General features: G+C 62.1%; 1 protein-coding gene across 2 annotated transcripts; it reads left to right on the top strand.

Annotated features, from left to right (window-relative positions):
- Nucleotides 1-206: 206 nt before the first annotated feature.
- LOC143833746 (TLC domain-containing protein 4-B-like) lies at nt 207-9,430 on the top strand. 2 transcript variants are annotated; one of them, XM_077329934.1, is made up of 7 exons: nt 207-612; nt 2,428-2,602; nt 2,808-2,897; nt 3,702-3,760; nt 4,607-4,701; nt 5,728-5,801; nt 7,189-9,430. In XM_077329934.1, the coding sequence occupies exons 2-7, from the start codon at nt 2,448-2,450 to the stop codon at nt 7,478-7,480; spliced, it is 765 nt and encodes a 254-aa protein (XP_077186049.1). In that variant the 5' UTR covers nt 207-612; nt 2,428-2,447; the 3' UTR covers nt 7,481-9,430. The 2 variants fall into 2 exon arrangements, with proteins under 2 accessions (XP_077186049.1, XP_077186050.1); XM_077329935.1 differs by lacking the exon at nt 207-612 and adding an exon at nt 769-1,171.
- Nucleotides 9,431-18,575: the final 9,145 nt, after the last annotated feature.

Here is an 18,575-nt window from a genome sequence, read left to right as displayed (position 1 = left end):
CGGAGACCCCTGGGAGGGCCGCAGACCCCCCGCCGCACGACCCCTGCCCGCCCCTGCCCGCCCTCCTAGCGCTCCCCGGGCGCCGCCATCTTGGGTGTCCCGCGTGACGCACGCCTCCGGACGGCCAATCCGCGGGCGAGCGGCCCACCTGGCCGGGGGCGCGTCGGGGAGGGAGGGGAGGGGAAGCCCGTGTCCGCCCCCCCCCCCCGCCGCAAAGCGCCCCTCCCTCCCCCTCCCCCTCCCCCTCCCGCCGTGCGCTGCTGCTGCTGCTACTGGCTGGGGGGGGCGGGCACGAACCCCCCTCCCTCCCTCCCGCCCGGGAGCGGCGTGTCCCGGCGGGAGGCCGAGCGGCGCGGGGGGCTCCTCCTGGCCCAGATGAAAGGAAGGCAGCCCGGGAGTCCCCTCCCCCCCAAGAGGGCCCCCCCCCGGGATGGGCGCCCCGCTGTCCGCGGGGGCCGGACTTTGCCCTCCGGCGGCCGGAGCCGGGCTGTTTGCGGAGGCTTAGCCGGCCTGGCGGCGCGTGATCGGCCGGGGCCACGTGGCAGCGGACCGACGGGACGGGGGCAAAGTCTTGCTGGGCAGGGCCCGCCACAGCCCCGCACCGCCGCGCAGGTACGGCCGCGGGGAAGCCCTCGGGGGCGAGTGGGCGGGCGGGCGGGCCACGGAGGGGCCGCAGCAGGGGACCGCCGGGGTCATCTAGTCCACCCCCTGCGCCACGCAGCCACTCAGAAGGCTGGCGGTGGAGAGGCGGAGGGGGGACGCGGAGGGCGGGGAAGAGGGGGGTCTGGAGCCAAGAAGGACTACAAGAAAACAAGGGAGGAATTGGGGACAGGCGAGGCAAGGTGCGAGGGAGAGCGGTGCCAGCCAGGGCTTTTGGGGGCAGGAATGCGTGTAGGAAAGGTGCGCGGCCAGGGGGCCCAAGGGTGGCTCCCCAGATGTCCGTGGACGACGCTTTCCCGAGCCCCTGCCAGCACGCTGGTCATTGTAGTCCATGTGGTGGAAGGAGGTGTGGGGTCAAGAAGGCCCTCGGCCTCAAGGAGCCAGGGCAGTTCCAGTGCTTGATGCTGCTGGCGGCTGAGCTCCGCTCCTGCCCAAAACGAAACCTCTTGGTCCTGGCAGCAGGCAGAGCTTAGAGCAGCCGGCTCCCTGTCCTCCCCTGTGCCATGCCAGGGTAAGCCGGTGAGGGGGTTTCAAAAGGTGTGCAATCACACGTCTTCCTTGGGCGGGGGGGGGGGGGCTGCTGCCAGTTTTCTCCTTGTTCCCGGGGGCAAGAAGGGGACAAGCTCTTTTCCTCCCCGGCAGTTCGGTCCACCTGCACTGCTCCCCTGGCTGGCCCTCCTTCCCCTCGGAGGCCCTTTTTGGGCCCTGATCACCTGCTCAACTCCCCTGGGGGGCGGGGGGGGGGCTCTTAAGCCTTTGGCCATTTGGCTCCTCCCATTGGCATCCTCCTGGGCCTGGCTCAGCCATCTGCCCGCCCTCCTGTGGGGCTGAGGGAAGCCCTGACCTCCGTGGTTCTGTACCTGCTGCTCCAGGTTGTTTCCCGGGGCTATTCCTGTTGCACGTCTCCTATATTTAGCACCTTGCTTAAGCCTCCCCCCCCCCCCAGCCCAAGAGCCCCAGGAGGAGCAGCCGGGATCCTCCCCTCTGCTCTTGCTGCTGCTGCTTCTGCAAGAGGTCGGCTTGCCTTGCCTGGCTCCCCCCAGCCCCCTCCCCCCCCCCGCTGGGCCCCTGACATGCTTCTGCAAGGCCCTTGCTGCTACGGCTGCCTCTGCCCAAGGCTCTCCAGGCGCCTCTGGACCCTCCGCCTCCATGCTGTAAAGGAGGAGGGGCTGCTTGCCCAGCGTCCTCTGTGGCTGACCGGAAGACCCGAGGGCCGGAGCAGGCCACTCCAGCAGGCACGCTGAGGGGGGGGGGTGCCGCATGCAGACAGGCCCCCTCCCAACCCAGAGGGATGGCTCAGCTGCTCTGTCTGGGCCGCCCAGCCCCCCCCCCCCCGGAAGTGTGTCCCTGTGTGGAAAGCAGCAGCTGGGGGGAGGCTTCTTGTTCCCCTCCCCAGAGAAGAGGAGCTGCAGGGAGCCGATGGGAAATGGGATCCTGGAAGAAGGGGGGGGATTTGCTCCCTGGGAAGGCCTAGACAGATTCAGGGGCGGCTAAAGAGAGCCTCCACATGCAGAGGCAGTCTCCACCTCCATCCCAGGGCCAGGGGGCAGCTGCAGGGAAAGGCCTCGGCCGTCCAGCATCTGTCTCCCAGGGCCCAGGTCATCTGGGCCGGCAGAGTCCGGCGTGCCCTTGCTAGACGCTGTCTGGCCACGAGAACCTCCCTTTCCCAGCTGCCAAACAGCCCAGCAGGCCTCTCCGGGGGGGGGGGGGGGGGGCTGTGCTCCTGTCTACCCCCTCTGTGCAACCCCCCCCCACCTCCGTTTGCAGGCAGGCTTTGCCAGGGCTCCATGGAGGACTCCAGCCGCCTGGGCTGCTGCGTGGTGGCCGGCAGCTTCGTGGCCTTCCAGTTCTGCTTCTCAGCTGTCAGCCCCCAGCTCTCCGCATCGCTCTGCCCCGGCTACTCCGGCCTCCCCTCCACCAAGCGGAGCGAATGGGACTCCAGGTACCTGCCAGGGCGGAGGAGAGCACGCAACTCTCTGGGGGAGGGGCCAGGAGCCAGAGGGCCTCTGGGCGGGGTGTGTGTGTGTGTGTGTCTTTGTGTGACAGAGAGAGAGCAGGAGCCAGGGGGCACGTGTGTCTGTGTGCGCACACGCCAGCGTTGCCCTCCCCCCACCGGTAACCCAAGCCTTGCCCACGCTCCTCCCCAGATGTGTGTCCACGGTGCATGCCGTGGTGGTCGGCCTCTTCTGCCTCTACATTCTGCAGTATGACGACGCGGTCAACGCCAACCCCATCTGGTAAGGCTCAGCCGCCCGCCTGGTTCCGCCACCTGTTGGCACCAGGAAAGCTGGAGGGCCGAGGGCGGGGAGCGGGGGGGCTCACATGGGAAGCAGTGAAGGGCCGTCTTGTGTGGCGGGACAAAGGGCCCTTGTTCCCCCGGGGGATTTGGGGCTGGGGAAGGGGGTGGGGGGCCGCTCCGGGCAGGAGTCCAGAGGGCCAGGACTGGCCTTGGGCCGAGGTGGAGGCTCGGTCCCTGCCCATGCCAGAGTCTCTCTCTTTCTCTGCCCCTTTTCCTTCCCACTCCTTGAGAAAGAGAAGCAGCAGAAGAACTGTGTCAGGGTGTCCCGCTTTTCACTACCTGGAGGAATCCCAAAGCAGCTTGGGTGGGGCTGAGCTCTGGGAGAGCTGGGACTGGCCCAAGGTCACCCAGCTGGCTGCATGTGGAGGAGAAGGAGTGGGGAATCCAGCCGGCTTTCCAGATCAGAGGCAGCCTGGGGACCAGCCCCACAGTGTGGGGAGCTGACGGGGGCAACCTCGCTCCCCTGGCTTCTGGGCTCCTCCGGGCTCGGTCTGATGCCTGCCCAAGGGTGGTGGTGGCCAGAGCGGTGGGAATGGCCGCAGTGGAGCCAGGCCAGAGGACTGGGCGCTTTTCAGCCACACTTGTCCTTGCCTGGGCCCTTTGGCCACGCCAGGAGGGACTGTCTCTGGAGAGGCCCGAGGGCAGGGAATGGCGCAAGGATGCCCCCTGCCTGTGGGGGAGGAGGGAGTGCCTGAGGCCGGCTCAGCCCCCCCCCCCCATCGACTTTCTCCTCTCCCTGCAGGGGAGAGCCCCGCCTGGTCAAGCTGAATGTCGCCATCACTTCCGGCTACCTGCTCTATGGTAAGTCACGGGCCCCCCAGTTTACCTCTGCAGGGCCCACGAGGCAGTCTCAGGGGACTCCTGCCTCAAGGGACTCCTGCCGGGGGAAGATTCTTCCTGCCCTTGCTGCAGACACTCAGTGAGGCATGTAGGGCTGAGAGAGCTCTGACAGAACTGTTCTGTGACTAGCCCAGGGTCACCCAGAGACTAGTCCCAAGTTTCATTTGTGAAGTGAGCACACTTTGGCTCTTGCTAACAGGTGTCCCGGCATACAGGTAGGAATTACCTGCATCCAGGGCAACCCAACCTTGGGACAAGAGCTTTTTTCTGCACGGGCTCTGAGGGACTTTCTTCGCTTCCCATTACTTCCCCTCATAATATGTGAATGTTTCCAATTAGATTTTGTCAGAGTGGGGGGGAGGGGCTGGGGAAGTGAGCTAGATGGATGCAGAGGGCAAGGAGCTAGGAGATGGCCCCCACCACACAGAAGTCTGCCCCAGAGAGAGAATGGGCTGTGCTGCATGCAGGGATGGGTGGCCAGAATGCCAGCCCCCCTTGGCCTCCCCCAGCTCTCCTCCTGGCCTTTAGCAGCTGCTCAACGGGCAGCAGCAACCTCTCTGCCCAGTTGTGTCTCTGCCAGGCGACGGCTGGGGGCAGGCAGGGCTAGAACGAAAAGGGGGCAACCTCACTTGAACCCTGCCCAACCCATTCTGGTCCCAGTCAACCAGGGGTAGTCAAACTGCGGCCCTCCAGATGTCCATGGACTACAATTCCCATGAGCCCCTGCCAGCAAACAGGAATCGGAGGGCCGCAGTTTGACTACCCCTGCAGTAGACTCTCCCTCCGTGTTTGTGTTCTGTGTTCTAGATCTGTTGCTACTCCTGCGCTACTGGAGGACGCTGGGCGATGCCCTCTTCGTTTGCCACCACCTGGTGGCGCTGTACGCTTACGGATACGTGCTGGTCAGTGTGTGTTTGGCCACCGAGCGCATGTCCCCTTCTGCCCTGAGCCCCGGGGAGGTCCGAGTGGGCTTCTGAAGCTGCAGTCCTGCACCCTAATGGGCCGATGGGGCGTGTCATGTGGAACAAACTGGGGAGGAACAGTCTGGGGGGTTTATCTGCTGGCATCTCCAACTTGGAACTGTAGCCAGTCTTGTTTACTATGGGATAGAAAATGAATCAGGTTTCCATTTTGTCTGTTGCAGATTTGTGTGCAACGTGGACTCTTGTCTTTTTCGACACCACCTAGGTTGATGGCATTAAGGGCTTCATCCGCCACATTTAGCATTTCTTGCTTCTCATAATGTGGGACCAATGCTCTCTGGCCCTGCAGATAGCGGATTTTGAAACAAGGCAGTTCCTGTTTCCTTATAAGCAAACCTGACCACAATTATCTGACCTCCTCACCCCAAAATTAACTTCAGAACACCCCAAATCAGATGAGGTGGGGTTCCCACCCTCCAGTTGGCTCCTGGGGACTCCTGTGATGACCATGGATTTCCAAATGACCAAGAGCAGTTCCTCAGGAGGAAAGGGCTCCTCTGGGAGGTGGGCTGAATGGAGCTGTCCACCCCCACCCTCCCTGGGCCCCAGCCCCAAATCTCCAGGTGTGGCAGTCCTGTAGCTGTGGCATCCCCTAAATCACTTAGCTCTTTCTCTGTCGGTCCCTCTCTATTTGTAAAGTCCGGGGGGGGGGAGGATGTATAATTCTGGCAGCATTTCCTTGCTGGGATGAAATTGTATTGGGGTAGGCCAGATGTTCCTGGCTCTTTGGAGGGCAGGGATTGGAGCCCCCCCCCCCCCCCGAGTCACCCCAAGCGGTTAGGGACAAGGCGCAACTAGAAATACTTTTCTATCTTACTCAAGAGCTCTTTAAACGGTGGAACTGCCTGCCACTGGAGGGAGGGAGGGAGGGAGGGACAGCCATGGGCATGGAGGTCGCTAAAAGGGCAGGAGACAGACTCGCGGTGTCTCTTTCTCTCTCTGCAGAGCCGGGGGGTCCTGCCCTATTTTGCCAACTTCCGTCTCCTCTCAGAGCTGTCCACGCCCTTCGTGAACCTCCGGTGAGTCGTATAACGTGGTTGAATGGGTGGCAAAGTCACGGGCTGGGCCAAGGGCTTGCATCAGCCGCTGCAGATGTGGGTCTCGGGGGAGAGATGCTGCCCCCCCCCGGCCAAAGAGCTAATGGATAAGCCCCTCCTGCCTTTACACTCTTTGCACACCCCTGTAATCTGGAGCTGCCAGTGACAGAGCCCCACTCCTCAGGCTTCCCGCTCCGTGGCTCCCGGTTGTATCTGGGGCCAAGTTTAAGGTGATGATCCGAACGTTCAGGGCCACACGCGACCTGGGCCATGTGCACCTCAGGGGCCGTCTCTCCAAACATGTCCCCAGAAGAGCCTTGTGCTCAGTCAGCGCAAACAGGCTAGTGGTCCCCATCCACAAAGATGTTCAACGGACCTTGACAGGAGCCAGGCCCTTCTCAGCCTTGGCTCCGGCCCGCTGGAAGGAGCTCCCAGAAGACTTTCCAAGCTCCCCAGGGCCTGAAAGGCGGAGAAAATTCATACCCGCACAGCGGAGGGCCCTGCAGGGAGCATAAGGAGACAAGCAGTCCCGCAGACAGGTAGGGCCCTGGCTGCATATAGCCTTAAAGGTCAAAACCAGAACCTTGAACTTGATCCACAAGAAGGCTGGCAACCAGTGCAGCTCCTTCAGCATCGGCTGCACATGGTCCCTCCTCCACGATGACTGAGTGCAGACCCTGGGTAGGCCAGGCGAGCCGGAACGCGTAAGATCTCAGAAGCTAATCTGGGTCGACCCTGGAGAGTCCTTGGGCGGGAGACCACCCAGGAAGTCCAGGCTCCGATGCAGAGTCCGGCAGTGGCCAAGCCGCCCCTGAGCCTCTCTTGCCTCCGATGCCCCATGGGGGGGTCACTATAAGTGGGCTGAGACTCGATGCCCCACCCCCACCCCGGAAGCAATAGCGACACACAAGTCAAGAGGAGGGTGGGAGGGTCCTTCCATGGCTGGAGCCTAAAGAAATGCCTATGCAGATCGTGGCTTCGAGTACAAGGAGCCGTTCCTGCCTGGGGTGTGATCCATCCCAGCCTCCTCTCCTCCAATTGACTCGCAGCAAATCCTCACAATGAGGGTTTAGGACCGCTCTTAATGGACAATTCCCACAAAAGCAAAGCTTTTCATATACTCCAGGATGAGTTTTCCAAAGCATGCAAAGCGTTTCATTGGCAGCTGAGCCGACATTGACCCCTCCAGCTTCTGGGAGTGTCAATCTTTAAGAGCCCCTATTTGCAAGGGCATTTCTTTTTGGGTTCAACTATCTCTGTGCAAACTCCTTGCGTGGCTGACCTGGAGGAGTTGGGTTGCCCCAGGGGCCCGGCACGCCTGACCCCCCCCTCCTCCTTCTCCTCCTCCTCCCGTTTGCAATGCTTTCAGCTGGTTCCTGGACACGGTGGGCTGGCCCCGATCCTCCCGGCTGGCCTTGGCCAATGGCCTGGCGATGACAGTGGTGTTCTTTGTGGTGCGCATCGCCGTCGTCCCCAGCTACTATGCGCAGGTGCTGGCCTGGTACGGCACTCCCGAGTACGACCGCCTGGGCCTGAGGGTGCAGCTGGCCTGGATCGTGCCCAGTCTGGCTCTGGAGGTGCTCAACGCGGTCTGGATGTATCGCATCACCCGCGGCTTCTACCGGACCTTCTGCCGGCCCCGACCACACAAGGCAGCGTGAAGACGGAGCACCAGCGGGCCAAGTCGGACATCCTCCGGAGCACAGCCGGAGGCCAAGCTGACAGACTCCCGAACCTCCAGGACTCCGCCAGGCAGCCTCCTCCGGGCCCACACAACGGGGCGCTCGGTCCGCTCTTGACTCCGGGGGACGCCCGTGCCGTCCGGACCAGACCTGGCCGTGGAGCCCTGAGTGGGGCATCTGCCCGGGAGCCGGCCCAGCTGGGCGTGCCAGGGAGGGGGAGAGGGGCGGAGTGGAGGGGGAGTGGCCCCGGGGGCACGGCTCAGCCACAGATGCCCACGTTGGCAAAGGAACTCAGTGGAGCCAGGCAGCTGGCACTGTTGGCAGGAAGCTGTGTGGCCTCAGCAGGAAGTCTGCGCCTTGAGAGGGGTGGGATGCCCGTGTGAGGCTTCCCAACCTCCAGCTGGTGGCTGGGGATCTCCCGGGATCATAGCCGACATCTGCTTTGGAAAGTGGGCTCTGTCTGCAGTGTATCTGGCAGCCTGGGGCTGGCAAACCTTTGGGGAGTCGCCTGCCTTCGTGTCCTCTTGCCCGGGGCCTCCGCGGAGTGGCTGGGGAGGGGGCATTGAGGGGCCTTGGACCGGGGTGGTGCACGGGAGATATGGCAGCTGGTTCTGTAGGAGCCCGGAGGGGTCCCCACCTCCTCGCTCAGGTGTTTGCAGACAGTCCAGCTTGCATGGAGGGCAACACAAGCCTGCAGTTTTTCGTTTGGTGCAGATTTTTGGGCTTTTGGGGTTGCCGCCCCAGGCTCTCCCGTGTGGAGGGACAGAGCACTGATCCACCAACCTGTTCACCTCCCCCCTGGAGCCCAGATGAATGCCTGCCCTCCCACTACTCCTGAGTAAATGCACGGCCGCAAGATGGGGGAGGGAGCAGACTTCACGGCCATTTCTGGAAAATAACTTTTTAACAAGCCAAACTGCAGCTCTTTCACTCCGTAGTTCTGCAGTTGTGTTATCATAACAATTTTTTTTAAATTATGAACTCACTACAAAGTAAACACAATTCCTTTGAATTGCTCCCCCTCCCCCCAACAAAGAATTCGTAAGCCTGGAGAACAGAGAGGCTAAATTAAGCTAAACCCAAAGGGCTAAGCAGAGCGAAGCAGAGCCTGAGCTGAAGGAATTTTACTTCCAAGTAGACAAGTAGCAAGACCTTGACCAGCAGGGTCGGGCGTTCTTATTGTTGTTATATCACACAATGCTGGGAGGTTCCAGGCCTCTGATGGGGGTGGCTGCTTCTGAACGCGCACCTTGAGATGATGCGCTTTGCTTGCTGCAGAGGAGATCTGGGGTCAGCTTCGGAGAGATCTGGGGTCAGCTTGGCCTCAGTTTCCACGGGGAGGGGTCACTCCCTGCAGGGCCCGGTGTGTGGTGCCCCTGCCTGGAAGAAGGGGGTTGCTTTGCTAGGCTGGCCGGCCACCCAAGGGTAGGGAACCCCCAAAGCTGGCTCTCATTTTCTGTCCCATTCGAGAGGCTCTGAATTTCACCCCCAAGGTCCTGAAGGAGCAAGAAGGTTCTAGGGGTGCTCCTGGAGGCCCCACGGAATCCCCCAAGGCCCCACGGTGAGGGGTGCTGCTCTCCTCCCTCAGGGGCACCAGCTTTTCAGCAGCCTCACGCTGACCCTCTGGCAGGCGCTGCTTGCCTTAACACAAGCCCCCCCCCCCCCCCCCGTGCACACACAGGATTTCCCGCCCCCGTTCCTTTACACCCGTTTGAGCCTTGAGCACCAGATTTGGTGGCCAGCCTAAAGGCAGCTCAGGCACTGGACACTTTTGTCTGGCCAATGTCTCCCACAGATCCAGGCAGTTGAAATTCTGCTGATTCTTTTTTACCTGCAATGGAGAATTCTTAAGCCGTGCAGTATTTGTAATTTTCTAATCTTGTTAACAGAAATCATCATGTTAAAATAATAAAGATCTAATTTATTAAACAGGGACCTCTGCTCATTGTTACCCGGTCTTGCTTGCATCGGTGTGTTATATTTTGCGGCCATGCGCCTTTCCAAATGCCGCAAGAAGTGAACCAGAAATGAGGCGTGTCGTCCATTCGGTACATTTCCCCAGCTGTTCCTTGAATACACAGCTGGCGGGACGTCTGCATGCCCGAGTGAGAAGAGAGGCAGAGGCAAGACACGGGATTCTCCGTTTCCCTGTTATTGTTGCTGCGCATGAAGCAGCATTGCTATCCGCATGTCCACAGGAGAATTATGTACACACGTTCCACCGTGAGCTGTCTTCTCCCCTGCTGCATCACAGGACAAAAACTGGCCAAGGCTGGAGCACTGCAACCATCTGTTGCCATTACCTTTGGTCCTCGTAATCTCCAGCTTTTTTTTCATTGTGGAGGTATAAGGGGAAAGGTGTAATTCAACAACAACAAGGGGTAGTGACTGACTAGCCCTTAGTGGTTCTTGGGGGGGCATCTTCCTCTCCACACGATGAGCCCATGACAACTTTAGGGTGGCCTGTCCAAACTACACATGGGAAAGATGAGAGCAAATCAGGGGGAAACCATGGATCGTGGATGAGGCTTGGTTCACCCTCCCCTGGAAAAGGACCCCGTTCTTGAGCAAAATCTCTGCGAGGAAGCACCATGGAGACAAATGGCCAGAGCCTGAGCCAGCTGCGCCTGTGTGGCCACTGGCCAGGAACGTGAATCGCTCCCCCCCCCCCCCCGCATTCCTCCTGTGCAGCCCTGAAGTTGGTAGCAAAATGCGTGTGCATATTCCGAGGATGAGGCATGTGCTGGCGCTCAGGAGCTCTCTGAAGAGCAGGCCCAGGCTGGCCTCCTGCCCACATGGAAGCCTCCAGACCCGGGACACCAGGACTTCAGGCAGCTGCCTCGGCGCCTACTGGGAGCAGAGCGGACTGGAGCAGCCACGGAGGAGGGCAGGGGGGCTCTGGCCCAAAGGGGCAGAAGAGGGGCAGGGCAGGGCAGGCCAGCCAGGCTGGAGTCCGCCCAGGGTGTCTAAACACAGCACAAGAGCTGCCAGAGGCTGGGGGGAGACTGGGGGGACCAAGGGCTTCCGTTTTACAGGGGAAGCTGCACCTCGTAAAGCGTTCAGGGCAAGAGAGTTTGCCAGGGCCGGCCTGTGGACTTCCTTGGGGGGTCTCCCATCCAAGTAGTAGGCGGGGCTGATCTTGCTCAGCTTCCGTGATTGGATCAGGGCCATCCAGGGCACGGGGAAGCCTGCCAAGTCACGCATTTATAGATCTCTATCCCGGTCTTCTCTCCAGGGGGAAGCCAGAGCAACCGATAACACTGTTCTCCCCTGCACCTTTTCCTTCTCCCAGCAACCCCCTTGCGAGGTGGGCTATATTCTGCCCATGGGCAGCAGGCGGCAAGGGAAGGAGGAGGGCTCTCGGGGCCCCCAGGAGCTGACTGGGAAATAAATCTGGTGCGGAGCAGAGCTGTCTCTAGGGGAGCCACCCGGAGGGCCCTGCCATCACTCTGGCCAGCAGAGCCTTCCCTCGGAATCCCCTGCTTCTTGGGGGTCTCCGCTCAGGGCCCCCGCAGAGTGCCAAGGAGCAGAAGAGGTGGCCAGGCTGCCTCCCAGGGGAGACCCTCCAGCCCTTGCAGGGGAAATCCCGGAGCCAGGACTCCCTCCCCCTCCCCTGGGCGGCCACGGAGGCCTCAGAGTCCCTCACAGCCCTCCTGGCCAGGAGCAGGCTGCAGGAGCCCCGGTCAGGCTGCGTTTCCCAAGTGAGCCCAGGCGTGACGTCCCCGCAGCGCCCCCAGCTCTATAAATGGCCATGCTCCTTCTCCACACTGACAGCTAGCTCTGAGTCAGCGGGCCCGCATCCCCGACCCTCAGCAGCAGCAGGAATTACACGGCCAGCGGCTCCCTCAGGAATGGCAGGGCCAGGCCGCCCAGGGGACCCTTCGGTTCTGAGCGATTGGCACGGGTGCCAGGCTGGCTGGAAGGCAGAGCCCCGGGAAGTCTCCCCCCACCCGGCCGAAGGGGCTTCAGCTGCAGCGTCCACCTCAGGCCTTCTCGGGGTCCTTCTTCCAGAGACATGGGAAGGGTCCACAAAGGCTAACCTCATGCCCCCCCCCCAGGAGTAACCTCAGAAGGAGGGTGTGGGGGGCTCAGTCAGGTGGAGGAGGGCACGAGGGCACCCCAATTCTTCCTCTGAGGACCCGTCAAGGCAAACGGGAGAAGGGGCTGCCAGAGGCTGGGGGGAGACTTGGGGGACAAAGGGCTGGTTTTCACTTACTCCTGTGGGCTTCTTGGAGGGGGGAGGACGTTGCCAAGCCCCAGGGGACATATTCATTTCTAACACAGAGACCCCCACTCCCCAGGGTGACTGACAGAATCCGCCCCCCCCCCCCATTTGATCCTCCCAACAGCAGCCCTTTGAGGTAGGCTAGGCTGGGAGGGTGTGGCTGGCTTTGCCGGCTTCTATGGTGAAGGTGAGGACTCGAACCCGGCCCTCCCGGTTCCTGCTCCAGCATTCTGGCTGACGGAGGGGCTTTAGGTGGGCCCCCCAGCTGCCCCTACAGAGCAGCTCTGCCCTTCTCGGGGTCTTCCAGGTCTTCCTCCCAGTCAAGGCAAGAACCAAATGGGGGGGGAGGGAGGCCTGCCTTGGCCCTGCCCTTCCTTGGGGGACTCCCATCCAAATCCCAAACAGGGCTGACCCCGCTTAGCTTCCCAGCGCTGAGGAGCCCCCCCGCCCCCCCAAAAGGTTCAGGGTTTCTCAGCAGCTTCCGTTTGGTCCGCAGAAGCCATAGCAGAGTAGGAGGGGCGGGGATCTCCCCCCCCCCCCGCTTCCTCCGAGGGGCCCCTCCGGAGCCCTCCCCCCCTCTTAAGGACACGAGGCATCTCTGCCCTCAGGCCCAGAGGGAGAGCCTGTCACTCAGGCTGCCCCCACGCCACATTCCCAGGCCCTGGACCCCCAAGCAGCACCCTCTGCCCTCCGACTGGGGAGGCAAGGACCGGCAGGCCCCTGTTCCAAGCCTCTCCCCTCCATGGCTCGGAAGAAGTAGGGCCCTGGATGCTTCCCTTCCCCGCCCCCCCCCCCCGGGCTCCAGGCGGCCCCAAAGGGGGAGCCTCTGGGAACAGGCCCCCTCTCTGGCCTGAAGTGGAGAGGACGCATGCCCATTCTTCTGCCAGACCTCTGTCCCCCACAGGGCTAACCTCAGGGACCCCCCCTGCAGGCCTGGCCATTGGGGGGGGGCTAGATCACGCTGAGGGTGTGGGGCTGTCCTCTCCTCCATGGGGCTGCCTCTGACCCCTCTCCCGTAGACCTCTCCCTCGCTTTATGTGGCCTGCTGTGGAGACACAGGGCTCTCTCTGCAGGTCTCTCCCGGAGAGACAATCCCTCACACAACCCCCCTGCAGAGGATGCCAGAGAAGCTGGCCACTTGCGGTCAGGAAAGGACCTCTCTCTCTCCTTTCAACTGCACCCTGAATGTGAAGGGGATCTACTTGAGTCCATGCCGATTGACCTTTTTTGGCAATATGCTTTTTGGGAGATTTATTTCTTACACTCAGGATCACACTTCTATGGCTGGGCAAAACTCTGCTATCTTAACCCAGCCTCCCAGCACTGACTGACTGGCTGGCTGGCTGGCTGGCTGGCTGGCTGGCTGGCTGGCTGGCTGGCTTCCTTCCTTCCTTCCTCCCTCCCTCCCTCCCTCCCTCCCTCCCTCCCTCCCCCCCTCCTTCCTTCCTTCCTTCCTTCCTTCCTTCCTTCCTTCCTATTCCACTCCAATTTCCTTCCTTCCTTCCTTCCTTCCTTCCTTCCTTCCTTCCTTCCTATTCCACTCCAATTTCCTTCCTTCCTTCCTTCCTTCCTTCCTATTCCACTCCAATTTCCTTCCTTCCTTCCTTCCTTCCTTCCTTCCTTCCTTCCTTCCTTCCTTCCTTCCTTCCTATTCCACTCCAATTTCCTTCCTTCCTTCCTTCCTTCCTTCCTATTCCACTCCAATTTCCTTCCTTCCTTCCTTCCTTCCTTCCTTCCTTCCTTCCTTCCTTCCTTCCTTCCTTCCTTCCTATTCCACTCCAATTTCCTTCCTTCCTTCCTTCCTTCCTTCCTATTCCACTCCAATTTCCTTCCTTCCTTCCTTCCTTCCTTCCTTCCTTCCTTCCTTCCTTCCTATTCCACTCCAATTTCCTTCCTTCCTTCCTTCCTTCCTATTCCACTCCAATTTCCTTCCTTCCTTCCTTCCTTCCTTCCTTCCTTCCTTCCTTCCTTCCTTCCTTCCTTCCTTCCTTCCTTCCTATTCCACTCCAATTTCCTTCCTTCCTTCCTTCCTTCCTTCCTTCCTTCCTTCCTTCCAGCTGTCCCCGTGACCTTCCAGAGGGCACGAGGTCAGCTAGCTACAGAAAGGGAGAATCCCCACCTCACCTTCCCTGTCACGGCAGGGCTGTCTTGAAAGAAAGTTTTCCTTTCCTAAGCCAGCCTTCACGTGGCCCTGAGCTCCGCCAACTCTACTGCATGAGTCAGGAAATAAAAGGTTAGGTGGTAATTGTGAAATCACCTTTCTGAAATGCCCCTCTGCCTCACACGGGATCTCTTCTACCGGCCCCCAAATATCCCCCTTTTGCTCTTTTTGTTTGACACCCAGCCGGATGACCAGTCCTGCAAACCTTCTGGCAGCTTTTTGATAGATTTTCTAGGGTCATTCTTGGTATTTTTCAAAAAAAATTATTAGGACCCAGCACTATTGTACAAGTTGAGTTTTCTAGCTTTTTTCTTGCAAAATCTCCCCCACCCCCCCTGAAGTTAACCACTCTTGCCCATTCACCCTTCAGAAGGCAGAGGAAGCATCCTTGTTCCACCTGGGCTTGCACCTGACGAAGGGAGCCCGGATGGACGCGCGAAATCTCTGCGTGGAAACTCTCGTCCACTGCAGAGCAACAGCCCCCCCCCCCGCCTCATCTGCTCCCGCAGACTCCGGCAAAGGATTTGCAGGGGATCCCCTTTCACCAGTGAGTTGGGGCCGCAGGCTCTCTAGAAGCCAGACTTGCTTGCTCTAAGCGGCCTGAGGAGGGGGGTCTGCCAGGGAGCTCAGTCGGCCCAGTTGCTGCTTTCCGCCTCCAGGTCACACCAACATCCTCCTCCACCTGTTCTCCTCCTAAGCCTCCTCTGGCACCCCCGTCCAGAGGGGCACCCAGCCAGGGAGGCGGGGGAGGGGGGCTCAGGGGCAGGAGGGATGAGAGGAGCAGCAGACCCCAGAGGAGGCAAGCTCTGCTTCAGCAGAAGAGGAGGCCCAGGGGAAGGGGGGAGCTCCTGCCAGCCACTTCTGGGGGCGCCAGGAGGCCCATTTGGGCCCTGGGCACCCCCAGGCAGGGCAGGGAGGAGGGGGGCACCCAAGAGAGACAAGAGGGCGCTGCGGGAGACTCTGGCTTCTCCTTTGCCTTGGGCAGGGAGGGGGGAGACCAATTAAATAATTAGAGCTGCTGATTCCAGGCTTGGCCAGAGCTGTGTGGCACCCGGGAGGGAGGGGGGCTTTAGGGAAGGGCCCTCGGTAGGAGGAGCTAAGGCCCTGCCGCCCACCGTCCAAGGCGGCCAGGTTCGTTATAACTCAAGCCCAAGCCGCCTGAAGGTTGGCTGCCACCGCGGGAAATCTCCAGCTCCCCCCGGGAGGTTCCCGGAGCAAAACGTCCTGGCTCTGGAGCGCAGACGGCCGGGTGGGTCCCTCGGGGCGCCCCCACCCCCACCCCACCCCACCCCGCCCCACCCCACCCCGCCCCCGCCCCTCTCCGGCTGCTCCCCAGAGCCCCAGGGAGCCTCGCGCCCTTCCCATATAAAGGCTGAAAATGTTCCCGACTCGGCGGAACGCAAACATGTTTATGGAAGCGCCGGGGAACCTGGCAGGGGGGAGGGAGAGAGGAAGGGGGGAGGGAGGCGACCCCCGACCACCCCCCACCCTGCCTCGCACCGCTTGCTAGCCCCCCGCGGCCGGCTCTGATGCGGGCCAGATTTATGGGCAGCCCAGGCAGGCCGCGGGGCGGAGGGGGCGGGGGGGGGGGAGAGGCCGGGCCGGGCGGAGGCTGGACTTATAAGGCAACTTGCAGGGAGCAGCAGGCCGGCCGCCCAGGCAGCCCCCTCCCCCCGCCCCCCTCCCCACCTTCCTGGGCTTCGAGCTCCGGCAGCGCTTCGCCCCGTCGGTCTCCCGGGAGGCGGCAGGCAGAGGATGCCCCCAGAGCCCCTCCTGCTCCCCCTGGTCTGGGGAAGGGCATCCCCTGGGCATCAGGGCCCTGGGTCCCTGGGGGCGGGCAGGGAGCGGTGAATGTCCTGGTTTCTGCAGGGGGTCGGACTAGGAGACCCTTCCCCCTCTAGCAGGACTCTGGTGGGTCTGCCCCCCAGGGAGGCCAGTGGTTTGCCCCCACCCCCCACCCCTGCTGGAGCCGAGAGGGTGGCAGGCGAAGGGCCAGGCTGCAGACCCTCCTTTTGAGACAGGAGGAAACAGCAGGGGGCGGTGGAGGGGGGGGAGAGAAAGACAGGAGCCTTTTAAACTCAGGACACAAGGAAACCAGCACAACCTCTGGCACCACTTACACACCCAGCGTGGAGGGTACACAAGCAGCGTGCGCAGGGAAGGGCAGGGCTGAAGGGCCTCTCAGAGGTGATTGGCCGAAAGAGAAGAGCCTGCGGTGAACAGCTGCTGCCAGCCCCTGGCCCAAGGGAGGCTCGCCTGGCCTCGACCCAGCCCAGGGCCTTTTCTGCCCTGGCCCCGGCCAGGTGGGACGAGCTCCCGGCAGAGCTGACGGAGCTGTTGTGGTTCCACAGGGCTTGCGGAAGAGAGCTCTTGCACCAGGTCTTGGGTTGAGGCCAGGGCAGGGCAGGGACGATCTGGGCCCCTCCCCGAGCCAAGGAGGTCAGCTGCTGTTCCCCATTAGCCCCCCGAGGCCTCTGTTGAGCGGGTTGGGGGAGGGTATGTTGCCCTGCTGGATGAGTTTTCATGATTTTATGGGGGTTTATTGTGGGGCCTGAAATTTTGTTACCCGCCACGAGTCAGCCACGGGAGTGGCGGGCTATAAATCAAATTATAAATAAATAAATCCAAGTGGGAATGACTCACAGATACACAGCTGTGCCCAAAGATCACAGGGCCAGGAGCGGCTATTCCGTGCGTGTCTCACTTCCCAACAAAGGGCTGGCACCAGGCAGCGTTTGGGCCGGGCTCGGCCACAGGCAGGCAGACCAAGTGGTTATGGACGGGGCCCTGTGGTTGTTGCAGGGTGCTGGCACCTTTCTCACTGTCCTAAGCTTCTCATAGCTGAATGTTACACTCTACTGTTTTGTTATGAGAGTTACACTACAAATCACCCTGAGCCACAAGGGAGGGCGATGAAATATATCCATAACTATAGATATAGACATAGACATAGACATAAATATAGACATAGACATAGACATAGATAGATGAATGAATAGAAACTTTATAGATAACCAATCACAAAGTCAGTTCTCAGTAACACAAAGTTATCATGGAATATCATAGAATCCAAGAGTGGGAAGGGGCCATCCAGGCCATCTAGTCCCACCCCTTTGCCTGCAGCGGAAGCGGATCCTGCCGGACTTGGTGGCAAGAAGAGGATGCCTTAGGATGCTTTGGGCTGATCCTATGTTGAGCAGGGGGTGGGACTAGATGGCCTGTGTGGCCCCTTCCAAGTGCAGGAGACTGTAGTGCGGCTGTCCCCTCTTGGGTCCTCAGCGCTCTGCACCTGTTGAGGCACCAGGAGGTCAGGTGGGCCTTCTTGCTGCAGCCTCACACCAGCCAGGCCCTCATGCTCAATCTGCAGCCCTCCGGCCCCCCAAGGCCTCACTCACCCCTGCTAGGACGGATGCAGAAGGTGCTGGCGACTTCTGGCAGGCCAAGCAGACGCTCGACCTCTGAGCCGTGGGGGCCGGGCCCTTGCTCGCCATGCAGGAGGGGCCATGTTCGACACCCCCCCCCCAGGTTCCCAGTTAAAGGCCCAGGCAGTAGATCAGGAGGATGCCTCCCATTCTGGGCACCCAGAGGCAGAATCTCTCCCGGCATAGCTGCCCCAGACCTGCTGCTCAACCCTGCTGAGGCCCAGCCCGCCTCCCCCCAAGGCCCCCTGCGCCTCCCACGCTGACCCCCGGAACGCCCCCTGCAAAGAAAGTCCGCGTCCCCCTTGAGGGGCCTGGGCGTGGGGCAGCGCAGCCCTGCAGGGCTTTGGCCCAGGGAAAGCGCAGGCCAGAGGGCCACGAGGCACGCCCCGCCCCACCCCTGGGGAACACCCCGACGACCACGCTCGGCCGCCTCCCCCGGAGCCCCCAACCAGCCCGCCTCTGGGCGCCCCGAGGGGATCTCCGGCCGGAACCGCCGGCATTGAAGGCGCCCCAAACCCCGACAGCCGCGACGGGGCAGGCAGGCGGACGGGGCACCCTGGACCCCAGCGGCCGCCCAGGCAGCCCGCCCGCCCGCCCGGCCCCCACACGGGAGGATCCGACGGCGGCCAAGCGCGACCCTGCCTGCCTCGACGGCCGTGTGGCCCCGGCGCCGCCTCCGGCCGGGGCGCTTCAAAGGCCGGAGCCCAGCGCGGGACGGGGTCGGGGTCGGGGGGAAGAGAACCTGCCGCCTCCCCTGGACCGCCCGGCGTCTGGTGGGCATCCATCCGGCACCGCCCCGTCTCCTGGGCGACGGGCAGCAGGTCCGAGGCTGTCCTCCCCCCCCCCGGGGTCCTTCCGAGCGTCCGCCCTCGGGGGTCGGGGAGGGTGGTGCGGGAAGCGACCAGCTCCTGCGGCCCAGACCCCAAGCCCTGCCCCCCCCCGCGCAACTCCCCCCTGCCCTTGGAGGCTCCCGGCTGGCTCTTGGAGGGGAGGGGGCTGGAGGGACGGGCAGCGGGGGCTTTCCTGGGGGGGCGGGGGGCGCTCTGGCCCGGGTCCCCCCGCTCGGCGGGGGAGGGGGGGCTGCTGCTCTCGCTCCAGCCGTCGGAAGCTCTCCCCCCCCCCCCCGCAGGTGGAAAGAGTGACGCCATCCTCGGCGGGTGCCAACGGGCTGACATCAGCCTCCCGGGCGGGCGCGGGGGGGGGAGGGATGGTCCCGCCACCCAGCCAATGGCCGGCCTCGCCCAGGGCCAGGGGTCCCGCCCGCCC

The sequence above is a fragment of the Paroedura picta genome, chromosome 3 (genome assembly GCF_049243985.1).
Source record: "Paroedura picta isolate Pp20150507F chromosome 3, Ppicta_v3.0, whole genome shotgun sequence".
NCBI classification, from domain to species: Eukaryota; Metazoa; Chordata; class Lepidosauria; order Squamata; family Gekkonidae; genus Paroedura; species Paroedura picta.
This window is presented reverse-complemented; position numbering and strand designations above follow the sequence as displayed.